The 19,242-nt window shown below is 46.2% G+C and overlaps 8 protein-coding genes across 8 annotated transcripts; 4 read left to right on the forward strand and 4 right to left on the reverse strand.

Moving 5' to 3' along the window:
* Positions 1 to 428: 428 nt before the first annotated feature.
* On the reverse strand, positions 429 to 926 carry MCYG_07737 (uncharacterized protein; the record flags this gene model as incomplete). Its single annotated transcript, XM_002843908.1, has 1 exon — positions 429 to 926. The coding sequence occupies one exon, from the start codon at positions 924 to 926 to the stop codon at positions 429 to 431; it is 498 nt and encodes a 165-aa protein (XP_002843954.1).
* An 863-nt stretch (positions 927 to 1,789) lies between these two features.
* On the forward strand, positions 1,790 to 2,248 carry MCYG_07738 (uncharacterized protein; the record flags this gene model as incomplete). The annotated part of the gene is made up of 1 exon (XM_002843909.1): positions 1,790 to 2,248. One exon carries the CDS (start codon positions 1,790 to 1,792, stop codon positions 2,246 to 2,248), a length of 459 nt encoding a protein of 152 aa, XP_002843955.1.
* Positions 2,249 to 3,033: 785 nt separating this feature from the next.
* Positions 3,034 to 5,277, reverse strand: MCYG_07739 (conserved hypothetical protein; the record flags this gene model as incomplete). Its single annotated transcript, XM_002843910.1, has 1 exon — positions 3,034 to 5,277. One exon carries the CDS (start codon positions 5,275 to 5,277, stop codon positions 3,034 to 3,036), a length of 2,244 nt encoding a protein of 747 aa, XP_002843956.1.
* A 1,268-nt stretch (positions 5,278 to 6,545) lies between these two features.
* Positions 6,546 to 7,645, forward strand: MCYG_07740 (uncharacterized protein; the record flags this gene model as incomplete). Its single annotated transcript, XM_002843911.1, has 2 exons — positions 6,546 to 6,837; positions 6,900 to 7,645. 2 exons carry the CDS (start codon positions 6,546 to 6,548, stop codon positions 7,643 to 7,645), a joined length of 1,038 nt encoding a protein of 345 aa, XP_002843957.1.
* A 196-nt stretch (positions 7,646 to 7,841) lies between these two features.
* Positions 7,842 to 11,214, reverse strand: MCYG_07741 (valyl-tRNA synthetase; the record flags this gene model as incomplete). The annotated part of the gene is made up of 4 exons (XM_002843912.1): positions 7,842 to 8,845; positions 8,919 to 10,928; positions 11,004 to 11,108; positions 11,184 to 11,214. The coding sequence occupies 4 exons, from the start codon at positions 11,212 to 11,214 to the stop codon at positions 7,842 to 7,844; spliced, it is 3,150 nt and encodes a 1,049-aa protein (XP_002843958.1).
* A 748-nt stretch (positions 11,215 to 11,962) lies between these two features.
* MCYG_07742 (casein kinase II subunit alpha) lies at positions 11,963 to 13,159 on the reverse strand (the record flags this gene model as incomplete). Its single annotated transcript, XM_002843913.1, has 4 exons — positions 11,963 to 12,070; positions 12,126 to 12,545; positions 12,601 to 12,974; positions 13,045 to 13,159. 4 exons carry the CDS (start codon positions 13,157 to 13,159, stop codon positions 11,963 to 11,965), a joined length of 1,017 nt encoding a protein of 338 aa, XP_002843959.1.
* Positions 13,160 to 14,876: 1,717 nt separating this feature from the next.
* Positions 14,877 to 15,984, forward strand: MCYG_07743 (ribonuclease P protein subunit p30; the record flags this gene model as incomplete). The annotated part of the gene is made up of 3 exons (XM_002843914.1): positions 14,877 to 14,958; positions 15,046 to 15,711; positions 15,809 to 15,984. The coding sequence occupies 3 exons, from the start codon at positions 14,877 to 14,879 to the stop codon at positions 15,982 to 15,984; spliced, it is 924 nt and encodes a 307-aa protein (XP_002843960.1).
* Positions 15,985 to 16,851: 867 nt separating this feature from the next.
* Positions 16,852 to 19,113, forward strand: MCYG_07744 (conserved hypothetical protein; the record flags this gene model as incomplete). The annotated part of the gene is made up of 4 exons (XM_002843915.1): positions 16,852 to 17,739; positions 17,826 to 18,288; positions 18,463 to 18,994; positions 19,074 to 19,113. The coding sequence occupies 4 exons, from the start codon at positions 16,852 to 16,854 to the stop codon at positions 19,111 to 19,113; spliced, it is 1,923 nt and encodes a 640-aa protein (XP_002843961.1).
* Between the last annotated feature and the right edge of the window lie 129 nt (positions 19,114 to 19,242).

A 19,242-nucleotide genomic window follows, 5' to 3' on the forward strand; every position in this document is an offset into this window, starting at 1 on the left:
TAGAAGATGCATTTTGGGAGACAGACCAATCGTCTAATTATGTAGTTGACATTCAAAATATCTGTATTGTAGATAAAAACGTAGACTGGAGATCGGCTATGTAAATTAGGAGTCTAGGTTGTTCTCGCCAGGGCCTCGGGCCGTCTCACTGCCACTTTTACTTTATTTTCGCCTTTGTTGATATGTAACTAATACATAGTTAGCTACAAAACCAATCCCACAAAGCGGTAAAGCCGGCGATACGGTTGGTTAGGTTCAAATAGGTAATAGTATCATTCTGCGAATAATAGTTATAGTTATCAAAAAATGTCACCATAGGACAGTTCTTACTATGGATTAGCCTAAACTGACATATCGTGCTAATGAAGACATGATAATTGACCTTAGACACGCGACCCTGTAAGCACCGCCCCTATTACACTCATGATTCATTCGTGTTCGGATGGTTGTGGACTCGGCTTTCCAAGCATGGAAATCAACTTTCTCTTATACGGTCTGTCGGGATTACCGCGCAGCCTCCAAACCCAACGAAGGTCCACGGTGCTGTGCCTTTCGATAGTGCACACTAGCCCTGAAGTGAATTGGAAACGAAGATTACCAACGGGGGATATCGTGATCACTGTCGGAGTTGTTTCGGTAAGCGTGGCAGTTGCACCCTCCTTGAGCCCTGGGAAGCTGATATATTTATTACTCTCGGGGTCCCGTATAATCACTTGAGAAGCAGAGCCGGGAACAGGTTCGATAAACCATTGAGTGGTTGCATTGGGTCTAATCTCAATGAGCCCAAGAAGCGGACCAGATGTACCGATGCCGAACTTGTCACCGTTGGAGTCATCAAAGATTGTGAAGATACCATTCAAAAATGTCGAAGCTGTAGCAGCTAGGGTAACCAGGAGGTTTGCCACAAATAAAGAGGTAACGCGCATTATTTGGGTAAGTAAAATTTTGAATGCTTTAAGGTCAATGGTAGATGAGTGACGTTTCGAAGCAAGGCGAAAGCAAAGGCAATAGATCCAATTTATGTGGAAGAAGTCAAGGTAACGGTTGCCCTGGGATGTATGACCCATTGATAACTTGTGGAATAGTGCTGCCTATAGGATTGGAGATTTAGATACGCCATATTAAGGAAGATTCCCTGCTTACCTCGATGCCTTGCATTACCGAAACTAGATAAACACGGCCAGCTCATTTGCAAAAATAGGAACTTGATATAGAGGTGGAGATACCTTGGTACAGCGGACTGTAGCTTCTTAGGCTTACGCCCAGAAACGTAAATATACTTAAGTTAACGTTATGGTTAATAACAGAGACACAGACGGTTGGAGTTAGCAGGCTTACGCCCAGAAGAGGGACATAATAGCAAGGGATATATAAGACTTTCCATGTCACGGATAACTTGCGACTTGCGTTCAGTAGTTAGGGGACACAACTTGTCTCGCTTCTTTTTCCCATTTAAATTGGATATATTTAGACTGACAAGGAGAAGAGCGGTATACTGTTCACCCTGGCACAATAAGATGTCCGTATGACTATACGCAGCATAGGCAAAGGGTTGATCCGCATAAGTAAGGAACTGTTCGGCCTAAGGATAAGCAAATTAATAGCTTATGGCATATGTGGTTTGCGCCAATACACTATACTGGCCTTGAGAACATACCCACTTGTGTCATGAAGACAACTGTGATCCTGACCATATATATATCATACCTCCTTGATATCCATTTGCTCCCCTAAACCTCAGTGCTCCTGTCCTCATATCAGCTGCCACCACCGCTTTTCGACCTTAAAGATGCGCACTACGTTGTTAACAATTATTTTCTCTGCCTTCCTGGCCAGTGCATTGGCAGCCAGGTATTCCATCACAACTCCAGAAGGGCTCTTCATTACCAATGGGGGATATATGGTCGAGGTTACTGAGCCATCAAACTACAATCTTTGGTCTATCGACCAGCTCTCGCAAAACCTTCAAAAAAACTGGCACGTAATCCATTATTTCGGCAATGGATATATTCGCTTCTCGGATTTCGTTGATGGTACAATTGCGACTGTCGGCTATGATGCGGTGATATATACGTTTGAAAAGGATGGGGAATATTCCTATATCATTCCAATAGAGGCCAATCAATCAGGGAACAGACTTGCGTGGACTGTTGAAGAACAGAGTGCAAATGACAAGAATCTCCGTGTGAAGCTGCGGCCATACATGCGCACACCAAACCAACGTTTCCAGTTAAATGTTGTGGATTGACCATTGGGTTATTAATTCGAAACTATTATTCTTATAGCAGCCCACACACAGAGTTATGAGTTTGACCAAGATTTGGACAAGAACCTCGATGCTCTTTTCTTGTGGTATTACATCTATTGGAAGGGGTATAAGGAGTATGTGTATATATCAAGGCTGTTGGGATGGTATGTGTCGCGCATGCTCAGCGAAGAGAAAAACTGGTATCCGGTACCATTTGTAGTATTTGCCTCTAGCAAAAATAAGCAGATGTCCAAGAAGTAGGGAATTGCTGTTTAAGGTGGTGAGACTAATGGCTGTGTGTATTAACAGGCTGTCGAATCGAACACTTTAAAGCAGTTCTGCATCAGCAAACAGCCAGTGATGTATGAGATAAACTCCATAAATCATATGAGTTGATTATTGCTAGGGGCTGGATCATAGTTAGTTGATCCGTGTTTAGGGTTCGCCATCAGATAGATATACATAGTAAGTATATATATCTATCATTGAGCAAATGATTCTGTTCACTATTGAAACAACATTAGTGATTTCACTATGAGAAGGCAAAGCTGGAAATCGCCAGCAAACTAGACTCTCCCTCTTCTCACTCCCTAAACTCCTCTTGGCTTGAATGCCCCCAGTTAACCGGAAGTGTCACGCCCTTCATTTCAGCATCAATCAGTTAGAAACGGGGAGAAAATTGCGAGGGTATACTCTACTGTGGAAAAAGGGGCTCGCTGACAATGATAATGCAGACTATTTATGTTGATACGCTATACAAGTCTATTGTTGGAAGCCAAGAAGCTTCAAGGAGGCACAGGCCATGCAACATCACCCCCAAGCGCAGCCTTCATGCCTTGAAGCTCTTTGTTAAAGCAAGTCGCCATTAATCTCCTTTTCTTTCTTGCTGGGTTGACGGACACATCGGATAGGGGCCTCCGTATAGTAGCTCGCTCAAAATCAACTATCATGACACGTTGATAGATTGGGTTCCATAGTATATTTCGTGGCTCCGCGTCACCGTGGAGAACCCCCTTCGAATGAATAGTTTTGAGAGCATCATATGCCGTAGATACAGTATCCAACGTATAGCCGGACTTTTTGTCTTTTCGGATTGATTCTCCCGCCCAACTTAGAAATAACATATGGGTGTAGACTCCTCCATCAAAGTACTGGGGTAGTCCTGGTGTCAGCTCGACTATACCAAGGCACACCGGAATACATTCGCCCTGGAGATCTCGAAGCTGGTTGTAAACCCGCATTTCATGTTCGAGTTTATGCAGATCTTGGTATTCCACGCCCTTGGCGACTAGGGTATAACCATATAATGAAAGTCTCACTTTAAATAATTGACCGCAGCTACCTGGTTTGTAAACTGGACCACAATCGGGATTGTAACCACGATCCGTAGCGAGCTGTGTCCGGATACTAGAACGGAAATCTTCTACATTAATTCGGCCTTTCTGGTGGTCCTGATAGTTGGGACACAAGGGATCAAGTGGGCCCCCATCCTTAAGCGCAAGGAGACAGCGCTGGGAACAGTATGGGTATAAGTAAATACTATTATACACACGCTTAGTGCCGCCGGCTTCTTTGTGGCCTGATGACTCTCCAGGATTTCTATCTGATCCGGATTGGGCAGTGCCCTCCTTTTGGGTTTGGCCACGGATTCCGGCGCGTGACAGTGCCAGTGAAAAAGAGGGAGAAGGAGATGGCGAGGACGAGCTTGTCGATCGGCGTTCATCTTCAGAAGACCGGCATCTGGATTGTAGCGTCATCCCAAAAGGGGGTAGGTTACGCGGTTGTCTACCACGGTATAAGGGAGAAACCTGTTTAAGGCGGGCTGTTGGTGGCGTCTGCTCCAGAATTTCAGAATACTCCACGGGCCAGACATCAAGCTCCGAAACAGTATCATACCATGTCTGGGAAATTGGTAGGGCAGTCAACGCTCTAATTGTGAACGCGAGAACCTGCGCAACGGCCGTTAACTGAAGATTATCCTTCTTAACTTCTTGAGGTTTGCAAAGAGCACATTGAACAGAATTGGGATCGCCCGGGATATAAACGAATATAAAGGATTCCCCAGTGCACACGTAACCGTAACGTATCCCTTTCTGCACCATATAGGAAAAGAGCTGAGTTATAACTGCAGCAACCAGCCTTCTACAGCAGAATTCAACATCATCAGATTCCTGACCAACCACATCCCTAATTGGTTGAATCTCTTTAGCTAGCCCCTTCTCGATTTCAGCTTGTGTGAGCTTGTGAGGCGCCTTATACTCAATTGCAATTGCAGGAATGTGTGCATTGCCCTCTTGTCGGTAAATACAGAATTGATCTGCTTGCCCTCTTGTGATCGCGGTAGATTTCTTGCTCTGGGTGTTACTTTTTGCAGTGGTTGATGGTCCAGTTTCCGTCGTAGGCTTTACCGAAACTCCTTCGGTCCTCCCTAGATTTGTATGGCTTTCAAATGTGACGGAACCTTGCAGACCAAGCGCGTCCTTGAGATCTTTATTTTCAGTGATCTGGTCGACAATACGGCGGACGTGGTTTTCCACAGTATCTCGTTCGTAATATCGAAGGTCCCATTCTGAAGTTATGGGGGTGATGAGCTGGCGAACATACATAAGCTGGTGTCTTGATGGAAACAGCTTTTCGGAGAAAAAGGACGCATGGTCATTGAGTTTCTCCCATACTGTCATCTGCTCTTCGATGAATGTGTCCCATATCGTAATGCGCGAAGGAACCATCCGATTAGTTGGTTTCGTTACGGCACCCTGAGTCGTTCTTGTAGGGTCCGTCACAATATCAATTGCGAGCAAAAGCTTGTGACAGGCGCGGAGGAAACTTGGTAACGCTGTAGGTTCCAAATCCGCTTCTGCTTCTTCGCGTCGGCGCTGCTCCTCCCGTTGAAGTTCTTCCACTTCCCTGCGTCGGCGCTGCTCCTCTCGTCGAAGTTGTCTTTCCTTTTCTGCCTCTCCTTCTGCAATTTCCCGCAGTTGTTTCTCTCTTTCGAGCTGGGCTAGAAGTTCTTGTACTTGACGCTCCATTGTGCAGGTGGTAACAGTTCCTGTCACTGAACTGGTGTAGATGCTGTGATCGATTCTATGGAATCTGGCCAAATTTTCTGGCTCAATAGCTTCCTGCGAGCTAGAAGAGTATGAAGACTACTCGAAGCACTCGAAGTCATGGTGAGATGTTGCCCTCCGTTATATATTGACCTTCACGTAGACTGGATCATTTTGGACGGTGGTTGCCTGGATATGAACAAGGGGCACTAGTCACGTGAAATGTGTTAGTCATCAAGTAACTAGCTCCCTTGATGAAGCTGCCAATCTATCATCACTTCTTAGCATTAATGGACTGGTTGATATCGCCTTGGATATCATCTGCCCCATGCTATTATACTCCGTACCGTGAGTCATATTACGGAAGTAAGCAGATCAATAAATAACCTCTATTGCAAAACCCCTACATGATCTTTGCTATTCGATAAGTTGTATAACAAGGATCATGCCATTTCCCGCGTTTCTAGCCCCTCAGTCCACAAGGAAGCGATCCCATTGAGCATTGCTTAGCCTCTAGATTGGAAGGCTAAAAATTTTGCAATAAGAGAGCTTATACAAGGAAGCGAGACGAAAAGGAAGGATAGTGGATATGCAGATACGTGCTTCAACAGAACAATACAAAATAGCGTACGCCGTGAGATACGAGAGAAGGAGTGTCCTAGCACAGCCTTGTACTCCCACACAAATAGCAACATTGGACGTTTGCTAAGTGTTGCAGTGCATCATGCATGCATGTCCTACGCCCGGAAGTTGCCCCCGCTCCTCATGTCCGGCCATCCCGAGGGCTCCATGGACCTCCGGATCTTCTCCTGCATACGGACTTGTCGGAAGTTAATATATCACAACAAGATGCGGACAAGGATACCCAGAGCTAAGAGACATGTGTTGTGCATTCAAGGGCAGTATCTCTCTGATATAGAGTGCGTGATAATATCTGCTCTACTATTTTGCTATTGATCATTATCTGTTACTAGCTCAGGGCGTATATTTCAAATAGGCCTGAGAGTATACTCCGTATACTCTTATACAATCATGAGAGTTATGCTCTTAAGGTCATAAGGCCGTCCAGATGCCCGATGAAGACGTATTTTGTGCTCCTCTCTCTCTGGTTTGATACCTCGACCCTTTGGGGAGGGGATCCATTTCCCCTTGCTACCCTCCTTGTGCCTGTGATTATATTTCTGGCTCATTGTATACAAATACCCATCAAAGACGGGGTCTGGTGGATTTATTATCAACTTCATCTTGCCATGGCACATATCAACTCATTAGTATACCTTGATCAAGATCGATGGCTTCCAGTTTCGCATGCGCAGCCAGCCCCCGGATCTGGCTATTCATTCGAAATAGCATGCACGCCCGATCTTCACGAGGCGATGTATTTTGTCCGTGAACAGCCAGCAGAACAAATTGTTTCTTACCAAGGAGTGTTCCCAAACAACATAGGCTATTGTCCCGTCTGCAAGGCATTGTATGATAGAAGCAGCAATGGCAGGTTTACTTACCAAGATCTTCCGCCAGCAGTGATATATACCAGAGACGGTAGGTAATACCGGACTGAAACCTACATGTTCTGAGCGAATTATAACAAGACATATCTATAGAATTCACTGCTGTATGCTGTGAGAGGCCTCTCCAGTTTATTTCCAACGGCAGGGCTTCCCCAGAAATCGTGGCTTATCCATCAATGGTTAATGGACCCGGAACTACAAATAGCATCACGCTCGTGCAATCAATAGTCAATGCCCCCAGCTACGTTATATTAAACAAAAACCAGGGAAAACACCGTCGGGCCTCTCGAGAATCTTGCCGTGATACTCCAAAGGCAATCCGCAGTGGGCGAAGACGACGATCTAGAGCACAACACCTGCCTAACGACTCCCGCAAAGCAGGGAACAAGACAGTAGAACAGAAGGACATAAAAATCCCAAGGTCTCCGGGTAATCGAAGCCCACGGCCATCTAGGGCTCATTCACCTATACCTTTTTCAAGAGCATCGACGTTAGCAGAGTCCCCAGCGCCGGTACAATCCCCCACTAGCAAGGTTATCAATTTACCTCCCCAGGCTCCTCTAGATTCACCTAAGCTTCATGCTCAAGAACCCCATGTCTGCATGCATGATAGACGTGAGAAACAGGGACCCATGCGTCAGGGAGGACTTGAATGCGGAAGAGCAGAATCGATAGTCTCCAGCTCTACAGATAGTACCCAACTCGGCATTATACCACCACATAAACTGGCTATTCCTCGCAATCCTCTCAACGCGACTGAGAACAAGCCCCGTTTTGTTGGCAGAAGTTCCGCCAGGAAAACTGGGAAGAGAGGATGGCTGAAGTTTTGGAGATGTTGAGTTTGATTTCTCTTATTTACAAGTAGAAACGGTAAATCTAACCCTTGCTGATTTTGCCCAATGACGCGCGGCAAGGTTTCTCGGGTGATAGATACAGGAATACATAAGAAATTCATACATTTGGAATATGGTTGAATTCAAAGCTCAATGTAGAATCAGAATTAGAAGACTTTTACAGGTCATCTACGTCATCCCTCTAAATCTTCAGTTTCTCTAATTCACGGATCTGCTCTTCAAGACGGGCTGCCTCGCCTTGGGCATCCACCAGCTTCTTTTGTTCAAGCTCTCTAACCTCAGGTTTAGCTTTTTCTCTCCATTGCGGAGCATTCATGATGGCCTGCTGTTTCTTGATAGCTTCTTGAATCTTCAAAAGGCTAGCCTTGGCTTTTTCCTCTTGCTCAAGACGGACCTCATCCGATACACGGAGGTATACAGCGGCTTGGGCACCAACTGGTGAAACAACACAGCCGGCTGGAGGGGTTCGGTTATTAGCATCCAGCGCAGTCAGCTCACCGATGTTTTTACCGCTGAGAGCTTTAATGCTGGCAATCTCTTCAGTGATGGACTTGTGGCTGGTTGCATCGTATGCTTGGATAAGCACATCTCCCTTCGTTTTCACGTCGTATTCAGCGAGGATACTTCGAATGGCTTTGGAGGTGTTAAGGATGAGCTCATAGGCGGTCTCTGCGGCAGGATCATCGAATGAAGGGTTATACTCTGGGTAGGCGGCTTTCATTATAGAGATGGTTTCATCATTTGGTCTTCTAGGAAGACGCTGCCACAGCTCTTCAGTCACGAAAGGCATAACTGGATGGATGAGAGTCAAGGCACCCTCTAGAGCGGTGTAAAGAGTCTCCTTGGCTGATTGCTGGACTGCCGGATCCGCTTCTGCCTGCAACAGAGTCTTGGAGTTTTCAATGAATACATCACACAGTTGGCTGTACCAATATTGATAAATTATGTTAGCAGCGACAGAGAATTCACGGTTCTCTAAGGCCTCATTCGTGAGCTTTGCTGCCTGGTTGAATTTGTGCAAGATCCAACGCTCAGAAAGAGATTCCTTGCCGGTCTTACTAGGAGTAGCTTGAGGTTTGAAATCATCCCCGAGCTTGCCTAAGACGAACTTGGTGGCTTGGTAGATCTTATTACAGAATCTTCTGTAGCCGTGGATCACCTGAATGTCAAAGTTGATATCACCACCTTGAAAGAAAGAGAAATGTTAGTAGGCTATTTCATGCGCAAATTTATGAGAAAGAGGGGGGTCATAACTTACCACCAGTGCTGTACGCGAGCAGCGAAAATCGTAAGGCATCGGCGCCACACTCTGGGATACCTTTGGGGAAAGCCTTCTTCTGGAATTTGGTTGCAATGGCAACCTCCTTCTCTGCAAGGTTACCCTCCAGGAGTTTATCGTGTAGATTTTGAAGTGAGATACCATTCATGACATCAATGGGATCAATCACATTACCAAGGGACTTAGACATTTTTCTGCCTTCAGAATCTCTGATAAGGGAGTGGCAGTATACTTCATTGAATGGGACCTGCCCAGTCATCTTTATTCCGAGCATTATCATTCGAGCAACCCAGAAGAAGAGAATATCCCATCCAGTTTCCAAGATGGAGACAGGGTATAGGTTTTCAAGGTCATGAGTCTTTTTAGGCCACCCAAGCGTGGAATAAGGCCATTGACCAGAAGAGAACCAAGTATCCAAGACATCGGGATCTCGCTTCAAGACAAACTTCTTTCCCGGGAATTTCTTCTCCGCTTTAGCCTTTGCTTCTTCCTCAGTGCGGCCAGTCACCCAAAGGTTGCCATCAGCATCATCACCCTTCTCGCCCTCGATGTCAACAAAGTATGCGGGAGCTTGATGGCCCCACCACAGCTGTCTGGACAAGCACCAATCGTTGATATTGTTCATCCATCGGTAGTAACTCTTCTCAGCGCTTTCTGGGCGGATGATAATTTCCCCGCTTTCGACAGCCTTGATAGCAGGCTTAGCGAGCTCGGCCATCTTCATCCACCATTGTGGTTTCATGATGGGCTCAATAACATCACCCGACTTGACGCACTGTGGTACTTTCATTGGGTTGTTCTCCCATTTCACGTACAGGCCCTTCTCCTTTAGTTTGTCGATGACCTGGTAACGAGCATCAAAACGTTTCATTCCAGCAAAAGGACCGGCGTTCTCATTGAAAGTGCCATCATCATTCATGATGGAAATAAACTCAAGGTTATTGTCCTTTCCACGAATGTAATCGTTGAAGTCATGTGCTGGGGTGATTTTCACAGCACCGGTACCGAACTCAGGGTCAACCTTATCATCTGCAAAGATAGGTAGCAATCGGTCGATAAAGGGGTGTTTAACCTTCATTCCAATGAACTTCTGATATCGCTTATCATCAGGGTGAACTGCTACACCGGTATCACCAAGCATGGTTTCCGGTCGTGTAGTTGCAACTTGAATCTTCTCATCCGTACCATCAATCTCATACAAGAAATGGGTCAAGACACCAAATTCAACCTTCCTGGAGTACCCAGGGACGTCTAGCAAGGTGCGGCCTTCGAGATCTCGGTTTTCCACCTCAAGATTAGATAAGGATGTGTTCAAAGCAACACACCAGTTCACGAGACGATTTCCACGGTAGATAGTGCCCTCTTCATGGAGGCGAACGAAGGACTCGGTAACGGCGGCAGAGAGGTTCTCATCCATGGTGAAAGCTTCCCTTGACCAGTCAAAAGAACCGCCCAGCCTTCGAAGAGAGGCTGTGATGCTATCATGGTACTTGTGAGTCCATTCCCAGATTTTGCCCATCATGGCTTCTCGTCCAATATCATGTCTTGTTTTCTTCTCCGTCTTCCATAAAATCTTTTCGACAACACTCTGAGTGGAGATACCTGCGTGGTCGTAGCCCGGGAGGTACAGTACTGTCTTTCCCTTCATTCGTTGCCAACGAATCATGGTATCCTGGAGAGCCTTCGTCAAAGCGTGACCCATATGGAGAGCTCCAGTAACATTTGGCGGTGGAATCGGGATGACGAAGTATCCAGCCTCTTTCACCTTTCCGTCAGGGCCAAACTCCGGCTTGAACAAGCCTTGCTCTTCCCACCATTCATATCTTCCGGCCTCGATCACTTTTGGATCATAGGCATCGGTCGTCTTGTCCTTCTCTATCTTTGGTTTCTTTTCTGTAGATTTTGCGGGGGCAGGCGCTGCAGAAGACTTTTTCGCAGCCTTTTCAGCGAACTTCTTTAGCTTCTCAGCCTTCTTCCGCTCTCTCTCAACTATACATCAAATCTTTGCGTCAGAAATTGTATTCGAGGCATCCACAGCAACCGGCGAAGGAATGGGTAACGCACGTTCTCTTTCCGACTTCGCCTTTCCATCCTGAGCTTCTGATCCGGTGTTCTCAGCACCGTGGGTTGGGTTGGTTACCCCGCCAGCGGTCGATTCAGACGGGGCATCTAAGGGTGATGGCGAAAGAGATGTCAGGTTCTCGGCCTTTCCCAGTAATATAGATGCGATTATGAATTACGTACCGGAAGGCTGCGCAGTAGCAAGTGAAGCCATGTTTGTAAATTGAGGTCGAATGTAAATTCCCCTCCGCGCTGAGCGCGCAATAAATCGTCGGAGTATCGTGGTTTACGGTTTTGCCCGTAATTTGTGGAAAAAAAAGTTGAAAGAGAGTTTTATACGTGGGGTAATAGGCGAATTAAGGGTCTGGTCCAGCGAACAGCACCTTGAAAAGAGGTCAGGATCGCAATTGATACTGAGATATAAAAAATTGGTTTCTTCTCTTCAATCTTTCAATCAATAGTTTTGTGACTCAAAATTTCCTCCCGCTTTTTTTAGCAACAAGATATCACGTGGTACGTTGAAGCCTGCTTATATAATTCAAAGTTCCGTAGAGGGAGAAACAGACAACGAGCATTTGTGTTTGATGGCATATGTACAACATACAGATGGTCAGAAGACAAGTAAAGATTGCAAGCCAGGTTTCGGGAGTTGTGAATGGAATTGATCAAGGTATCATCATCTACTATCCGTTCATTCATGTAGACGCCCCATGCGTAGTGCTAAACAACCTAAAATGGAAAAGAATAAGCGACAGAGTGCACCCGGCCGACTACTCCCAAAGATGATTACTCGGTGATAAATGGTCCCTAATTAACCGGAGAATCGATGCTCAAAGTTATTCTGTCCAATGAACGCCACGTCGGAAAAGAGAGTTGGTATTCGTCAAGGGATGAGGTATACCAAAACAGCTAACGAGTAAAAGGGGATGAGTAGGGTATCGAAGGGGGCGGGGTGAATGTGCTTAGGCATTTGGTGTGGTTCCGGAGTTACTTTGAGCATTTGTGGTGGCTGCTGCGCGGACAGGGGCGAAATATGGGTGTGCCATCGCTTCCTGAGCAGTAAGACGTGCCTAGGAGCTCAAGTTAGCTCACTATACTCAAACTAAGGCTTCGGAAGAAACATACGGTGTGGTCATATCTTAACAATTTATCCAGGAAGTCAATTGCCTCGTTGCTAATGAATCTCTGGTTGTCGGAATTCACAAAGGAGTGCCAAGTTTTCCGGGGATAACGTTGGAGAATCTCGTCGTACTGAGGGTCTAGCTCGATGTTATATTTATCAAGATAGTCAAACAACTCATCTGTCCCAAGAACTTTAGCAATCTTCACCAGTTGGTCCGCATTGCTGCTACCGTGGAAGAACGGCTCCTTTCTGAAGATCATCGAGGCGAACATGGCTCCGAGGGACCACATATCTAGTGAATAGTCGTACTCCTGGAAATCAACGAGCAGTTCAGGGCCCTTGAAATAACGGGAGGCAACTCTGACGTTGTACTCCATTCCTTGGTGGTAGAACTCAGCTAAACCCCAATCGATAAGTCGTAACTAAGGTCGGTGTAAGTAAACCTGAGTTGGTAATGATAAAAAAAAAAGTTGTTACCTTTCTCCGTTCATGGTCAATCATGACGTTATGCGGCTTGACATCCCTGTGCATTATTCCCTTGCTATGGCAAAAGTCTAGGGCCTTCAGAAGCTCAAATATGTAGTACCGTACGTCGTAGTCAACTAATCGGGGGTATAGCGTTCGAAAGTCGGTGTTATTAACGTATTCAAAAACCAGACTGGGTGTCTTGCTCTGACTATCGCGAACAACGTCCAACAAGGCGACAACGTTTGGGCCACCAGACAAGTTCTGAAGAATTTTGATTTCTCGCTTGATCTTCCGCTTCTTGACTGGCTTGAGGACTTTGACGACACATTTCTGGTAGTTCACAACGTTTACTCCTTCAAACACTTCTGAGTATTTCCCTCTTCCTGTTATTATTATGTTAGTAGGTTGAGCCAGAGGTGTTGAAATTTTGAGGAAGCTGATATGGCTGTATACCAATTTTCCGCACAACTTCATAATTCTCTAGGACCCCCCAGGATATATTAACACTATCATAGTCCCAGTACGACTTGGGCATCTTCTGGTTCACATCTGGGTAAACGCGTGCCATCTTGACGGGTTGCAACCACCCCACTCAGGGTGATATCAAGGCGGCGAAGCAGCGGGGGAAGGTTCAAAACTCGATGGGTGGCCTTTCGACAGAAAGGTTGCGCGATAAGGACACAGTGGCAGCAATTACACGTAAAAGGAAAGAAAGGAGCTGGTCCTCGTGAATGTGTGGTACGCGGGCGTTGTTGAGACATAAATTGCAACTTGCAAAAAAGCAGAGCCCCGTCAACAATCTCACAAGCCCAGCTCCCAAGCGACGGGTCACGGGACTTCTAGCCCTTTCGGCACGGGCCATATGACTCGGATAAATTAATGGCCTATCGGAGGAACTTACCGGAAACGGGAGTAGGTAAAGGCCACCTTGCGGCTCTCTCAGCGCTCATAGACGAGTCTTCACTCTCAAACTTCCCAGCGTTGCATCTCTCTAAAGTTGCGGCGTCTCTGTCTATAAAGAATATGCTTTTCTATCTCACCCCTGGCTTGCTAATGGCAAGCCTTATGGAGTTCTGATAGGGAAGTGGGCGGCTGGCAGCCCACACCATGTCTGCTCCTTGACCGGCCAGAACGAACATCAATGCCACCCAACTAGCCTAGAAGCATAGGGCTGCCGGCCAGACGTAAAAGAATCATTGCAGCGGGTCCATGGGGGTACATGGATTCTTGGGAGATTGTCGATGCAAGCAGCACCCCATCCTCCTTAGTAAACGTCAGCCAGGATTAAACAAAGACTATTCAGCTACTTCAAGGAGAAACTCAGGATATTCCCCCGCACAAAGTAATAGCAAATAACGGTCAAACTCGGGAAGTTGGGTATAAGAGGAGCACCAACGGCCAGATCACAAAGATTCATGATGCCTATCAATTTACCCAATGCTCTCACCCATACGTAGTATAGGCGAGAACACTTTGGCGTAAAGGACGTGTAATCGACGTAAAAGTATCGTTCTAGACTAAAATACCAACAACTCTACAATTCCAGAGCCATATCACGACATGACGCTACATTATACTGACGCCCGTACAAAGTAACGTTATGAACGAGTCCAACTTCATAAAATATAGGGAAGGCATGAGTTCATTATATCTCGTTCTAAATCACACGTCTCTACCACATTTCTACACAACAGAAAAATAGTGATTGTGGGTAGAGTGTCTATCTGATGGGGACTCTGGTAACCATACATAGTAAGTCAAACGTCTCCTTGTAAGTTTTACCATGTCCTAAACCCAGACAATTAATAGATCATCTTCGTTCGCTGTCGTATTCAAGAAGGCTGGAATTCGCGATATTAAAGATTTAAGTTCCTGCTGGTTTATATCCCTCAAAATATTAATATATTATATATGAATCTTCTAATTAAATTATGTTAATATAACTAGCGGTTTATAACTATGGGGTCGCGGCCCGTGTTACAACCGTTAGTTATTATTGTTCGTAGATTCTGCGTTGAGTCGTTATTCTTTGAGCGGTAATACTGGCCGTGATCAAGAAAGGAAAAGGGGTTTAGTGTTATCCCCCGGAGAATTAGAATCAGACGATGTCACAATGCATGTTAAATCGATGGTAGCCTGTAACAAAATATATGTTCAGGTAACTGGTTACTCCCACGTGACGCAGGTTTTTTAAACTCGAACTGGCCAAAATTCGAAGCTCTCGATATCTGTCCACCATATCACCTTAATCAAGAAAGGGGGGGTTGGATGGGATACAGACCATCATGACGTTTTACGACTTGAATGTTCCGTATAACGAGCCCAACGAACCGGGAATCACTAATACCCTACGGTTTCTATCCGAATGTATGTCTACCATCTTATCAAGACCCAACGAAGAGCGCAAACGAGGTGCTTCTGAGCAAAAAAGGCTTACGTACATTGTTTTATTAGTGGGATACACTACTGTTGCCCTTTCACAATCATTAACAGGCAAATTGCCGGCTGTCGTATCTCCGCTACCTCTACCAACCAACGTCCCTCCATCTATCACCCTCCTAACTCGACTAAATATCACACTCTCCGATTCCACACAAAACCAGCGTTTAGCGGCACTAGCACAATCATACTCGCTTATTGCTATACGCCCTGTGAATGAGAAGACACTTTCGCAAGCTTGCAACAGCCTTGATTGTGATATAATATCCCTCGACCTCTCTACACGCCTATCGTATCATTTTAAATTCAAAACTCTCTCCGCAGCAATCTCAAGAGGAGTCCGATTAGAAATATGTTACGGACCCGGAGTGACGGGTAGCGGGCTGGAATCCAGGAGGAATTTAATAGGAAATGCGGCCGCGTTGATCCGCGCTGCGCGGGGGAGAGGGATAATCATATCCAGTGAAGCTAAACAGGCTCTTGGTATACGGGCACCATGGGACATAGTGAACCTCGCATGTGTATGGGGGATGAAATCTGAGAGGGCGAAGGAGGCGGTGAGTGAGGAGGCCAGGAAGGTTGTGGATATGGCGCGGGTGAAGAGGACAAGCTTCCGGGGGACAGTTGATGTCATATACGGAGGGGAAGAGGACGAAGGTGTTGCAAAGAAGGCTGATCAGGGTAAGAAGGCAGGGAAAAAACCTGAACAGCCACTTTAGGCGTGTCTGATGGGAATGGGGTGAAGCGTAAAGCATCTCTAGGCGGCACTGATAGCCAGAGTACGCCTCCAGACGAACCACAGTTATCCAAACGGGAGATAAGACGGCGGGCAAAAAAGGCCAAACTATTGAGTGCGGACACTTCTGGCGCGGCCTCTCCAGCTACATGATCACCATCCCACCTGTGTTTCAACTGTACGAATATATTATAGTCACTATACCAGGGGCTGGCTAGCCATCATCACCGAGTCTAGTCTAGCTTGTCTTAAGTATATCTTCTCCTCTGTCGACCAATAACAACCTCAGAAGCCATCTGGCTCTGATGATTCGCCATTACCGTGTCACAGTCACAATATCGTCCCGCCTCCGTAAAGTTATTATATCTCACCAGCTTCTCCTTCTCATCCGAGTCTGCTTCTCCTACTCCGTATTCATCCCATCCTCGACAAAAATCATGTACACGTGACCATTATACGTGACCTCATATACGCCCTGCTGATTGGCTCGCCAGAGTGAAGCACGGCTCCACCCTCTGCGATCCAAAAGGGAAAAAGAGGCCCCTGCGCAGCCTTGCAAAATCTTCGCTTTTTCTCCCTTTTTTTCGCATTTCTTTCAACTTCACCTCAACGACCTTGTCTTCTCTTCATCGAACACTTCTTTCAATTTTGTACTCTCCATCTCTCATTCCATCTCTCATTCTCGTTGTTTCGCGCTTCCGGTGGTTTACGGAGGTGTCGTCTTGTGATACACCCCTCCCAAGGTCTCTCTTTTTCTCCCTAGTCCAAAAGAAACATCTCGACAAGCCCACTTTTTGTCTGTTTTCAGGGTATCATAGAATGCCTGTGAACATACCAGCAAAAGAATAACTTCTTCCCAGATAAGGACCATTTTATAATTGTCCGCTTGTCTCTTTCATCTTCTCTACGTGTTTTTTTTTTTTTTTTATTATCTCTCCCCTATTTGAATGTGTCGATTCGTCGTCACGAATTTGCGGTCTTGAGAAACCTACTGGAACTGTCCAGTTCAAAAGCCCTCTGAAGAACAAAAAGAAAATTTTTCGCTGCTTAAGCCAGCTCTCTGCCCTGCGGCTACGTAGCTAGCCATGGCAGCGTCATTGAGCTCGCCTGGGAGCTCAAGTTCTTCCTCTTTCGACCCATATTCTGAACATGTCACAGATACAAAGCCACAGAATAAATCCCAAGCTGGAACACCCGGACAAGATGACAGTAATGTTGCTGTTTCACGTTCTCATTCTAGCATGTCTGTCCCGCGCGGCAACCGTCTGGAAACTCCAAGGCAGGCATCCACTGCTGCTGATGTTGCTACTTCATCCACCAATAGTGCCCTGTCCCGCCGGAAACGCAAACGCGGTGCAGCTGGTAACCATCCAGCAGGAGCCCAAGTTTCAGATGCTCAATACTCCTTAGAGTATGATGGCCGTCATTTTGGTGTCAAATCCCAATCAGACTCGCCGTCGAGTTTAGCGGATGGCACAAAGCGTGTTAAATTCAAAGATGATATGCTTCCGGACCATTCTGCCGATCAATCCATGAATACCATACCCGAGGATAAGTCCAAATTACCAAGGGAAATATGGCAGCACATTTTCACTTTTCTTCCCCCTGTTTCACTTGGACGTGTCTTGCAAGTTAACCGCTCTTTCAAAGCTTTGCTTACTACTGGTCAGTCGGAGTTGCCCTCCGGTCGTGCAACTCCTGGCTCACTAAAATATGTTAACCCGGTTCATATCTGGTCCACTTCACGAAAGTCTTTTCATTCAGGCATGCCACGCCCGCTAAGTCCTCTATCAGAAATGGATATGTGGAAACTTATCCGTGGAACTTCTTGTCAGTTTTGCAATAAAACCGGGTCTACTCCATCACCAGAGACTTCACCTTTTGAAAGTGGACCGGGAGAGAATGGAGTTCGAATTATATGGCCTTTAGCTGTTCGTTCATGCGGAGAATGTTTAAGGTCAAATTGCGAGACTGTAAGTTGTTTACTCTTGTTTCTTTCTCCTTTTCTACGTTTTCTTTGCTACAGGCCGGAATTTTAAAAACTAAAACTACCCTATAGGAAATGGACCTTCTCTTTTCTTCTACCTTACCCTCAGTCCTGGTACCTGCTCTCCCATTTGCATTTTTAACTGCATCACTGCACTATGTGTCATCAGTCTCACTTCGTGGAAGCCAACCTCCAGTTGGTATGGTCCTTACAAAGCACTTCCTAATGGCCCAAGTTGAGGAGCTGAAGTCCAGGTTTGAGGAAGTGAAGGCCTTAGGGCCTGCAGCCGCAGAGGAATGGATGAAAGGCCTAGAAGGAAACGGCAAAGAGAAAATCAATGACGCTGCGCGATGGGAGCAATGGGAATTAGCTGGTGGTCTTCGCAGTCTCAAGTCACCCCAACCAGCACAGCTAAATGGTACCAAGACACAGCCCGCTAAACTTGAGCCGACTGACTCTAGCTCTGTACGACTCCCAACCGGAAACCATCGACCAAGCAATAGCCTTGGCACAAATGCTCCTGCAAGCAGTCTAGGTAAGTCTAGCCTTTTAGGTATATCTTTTATGTGACTCCAAGATATTCTATACCCTTATTTTTTATGGTTCGATTTAGCAGTTCTCTCGGTTTCCTTATATTCTGTTCATTATGTAGCTACTGCTCGCGCATTGTAGCTTCAACTGTCCCCCTTTGCTAATAGCATGTCTTTAGATGCTGCTATTGCTACCCGCCCCCGTAGCACAGGTGCACAACCGGGTTTCCCCCTCCCTCCAAATTCTCAACTTGCCCGAGAGCGGAACCTCCGACAGATTAATGAAGCAAAGGCGAGTCGTCGGAGTGAAATTGAAAGGCGGTGCGCAGAGCTTGATCCGCCTCTTGCACCTGAGGTGATCAACCACATGGAATCGTTCACAGCTGCAATCCAGATCACACATCCATTCACTGACAGAGACTGGGAAATCTTGAAGCCACGTCTCTTAGCTCAACGTGAAGTTGCTGAGCGTCGTGAGAACGAGCGCAAAATGCACGACGCGATACTGCAAGCAAAGTCTGACGAACGTCGTCATCAAGAAGCACAGCTTAAGGAAGCTAAGGAGATACTTGACCGTGAATGGGAGGATGTTCAAAAGCCAATCAAAGAACGGATGGCCGGCTATGCCGATGAGATCATTCGTGAGGGTTGGCGTGGAGGTGAAGGGGTCACAAAGGAGAAATGCCCCAAGTTCGCAGCCGACGTCATCATGTATGTCCGGAAGAGGTTCTTGGAAGATCTAGCCCAAGAAGATGCGCGTGCTCGTGCTGAAGGGAGGCCGATTGTGGAGGATCCTCCAAACGGTCCTCCACGACGCAAAATTATTTTAGAGAACATGAAGTTCATATTTGACACTAAAATCAAACTACTCACTGAACAGTTCCAAAAGGAACTGTTTCTGTGCAATGGTTGTGATAATAATGCCAAATATTACGGCTTCGAGGGTGTGATCAGCGAAT

Source organism: Microsporum canis, genomic scaffold (assembly GCF_000151145.1).
Source record: "Microsporum canis CBS 113480 supercont1.7 genomic scaffold, whole genome shotgun sequence".
Taxonomy (NCBI): Eukaryota; Fungi; Ascomycota; class Eurotiomycetes; order Onygenales; family Arthrodermataceae; genus Microsporum; species Microsporum canis.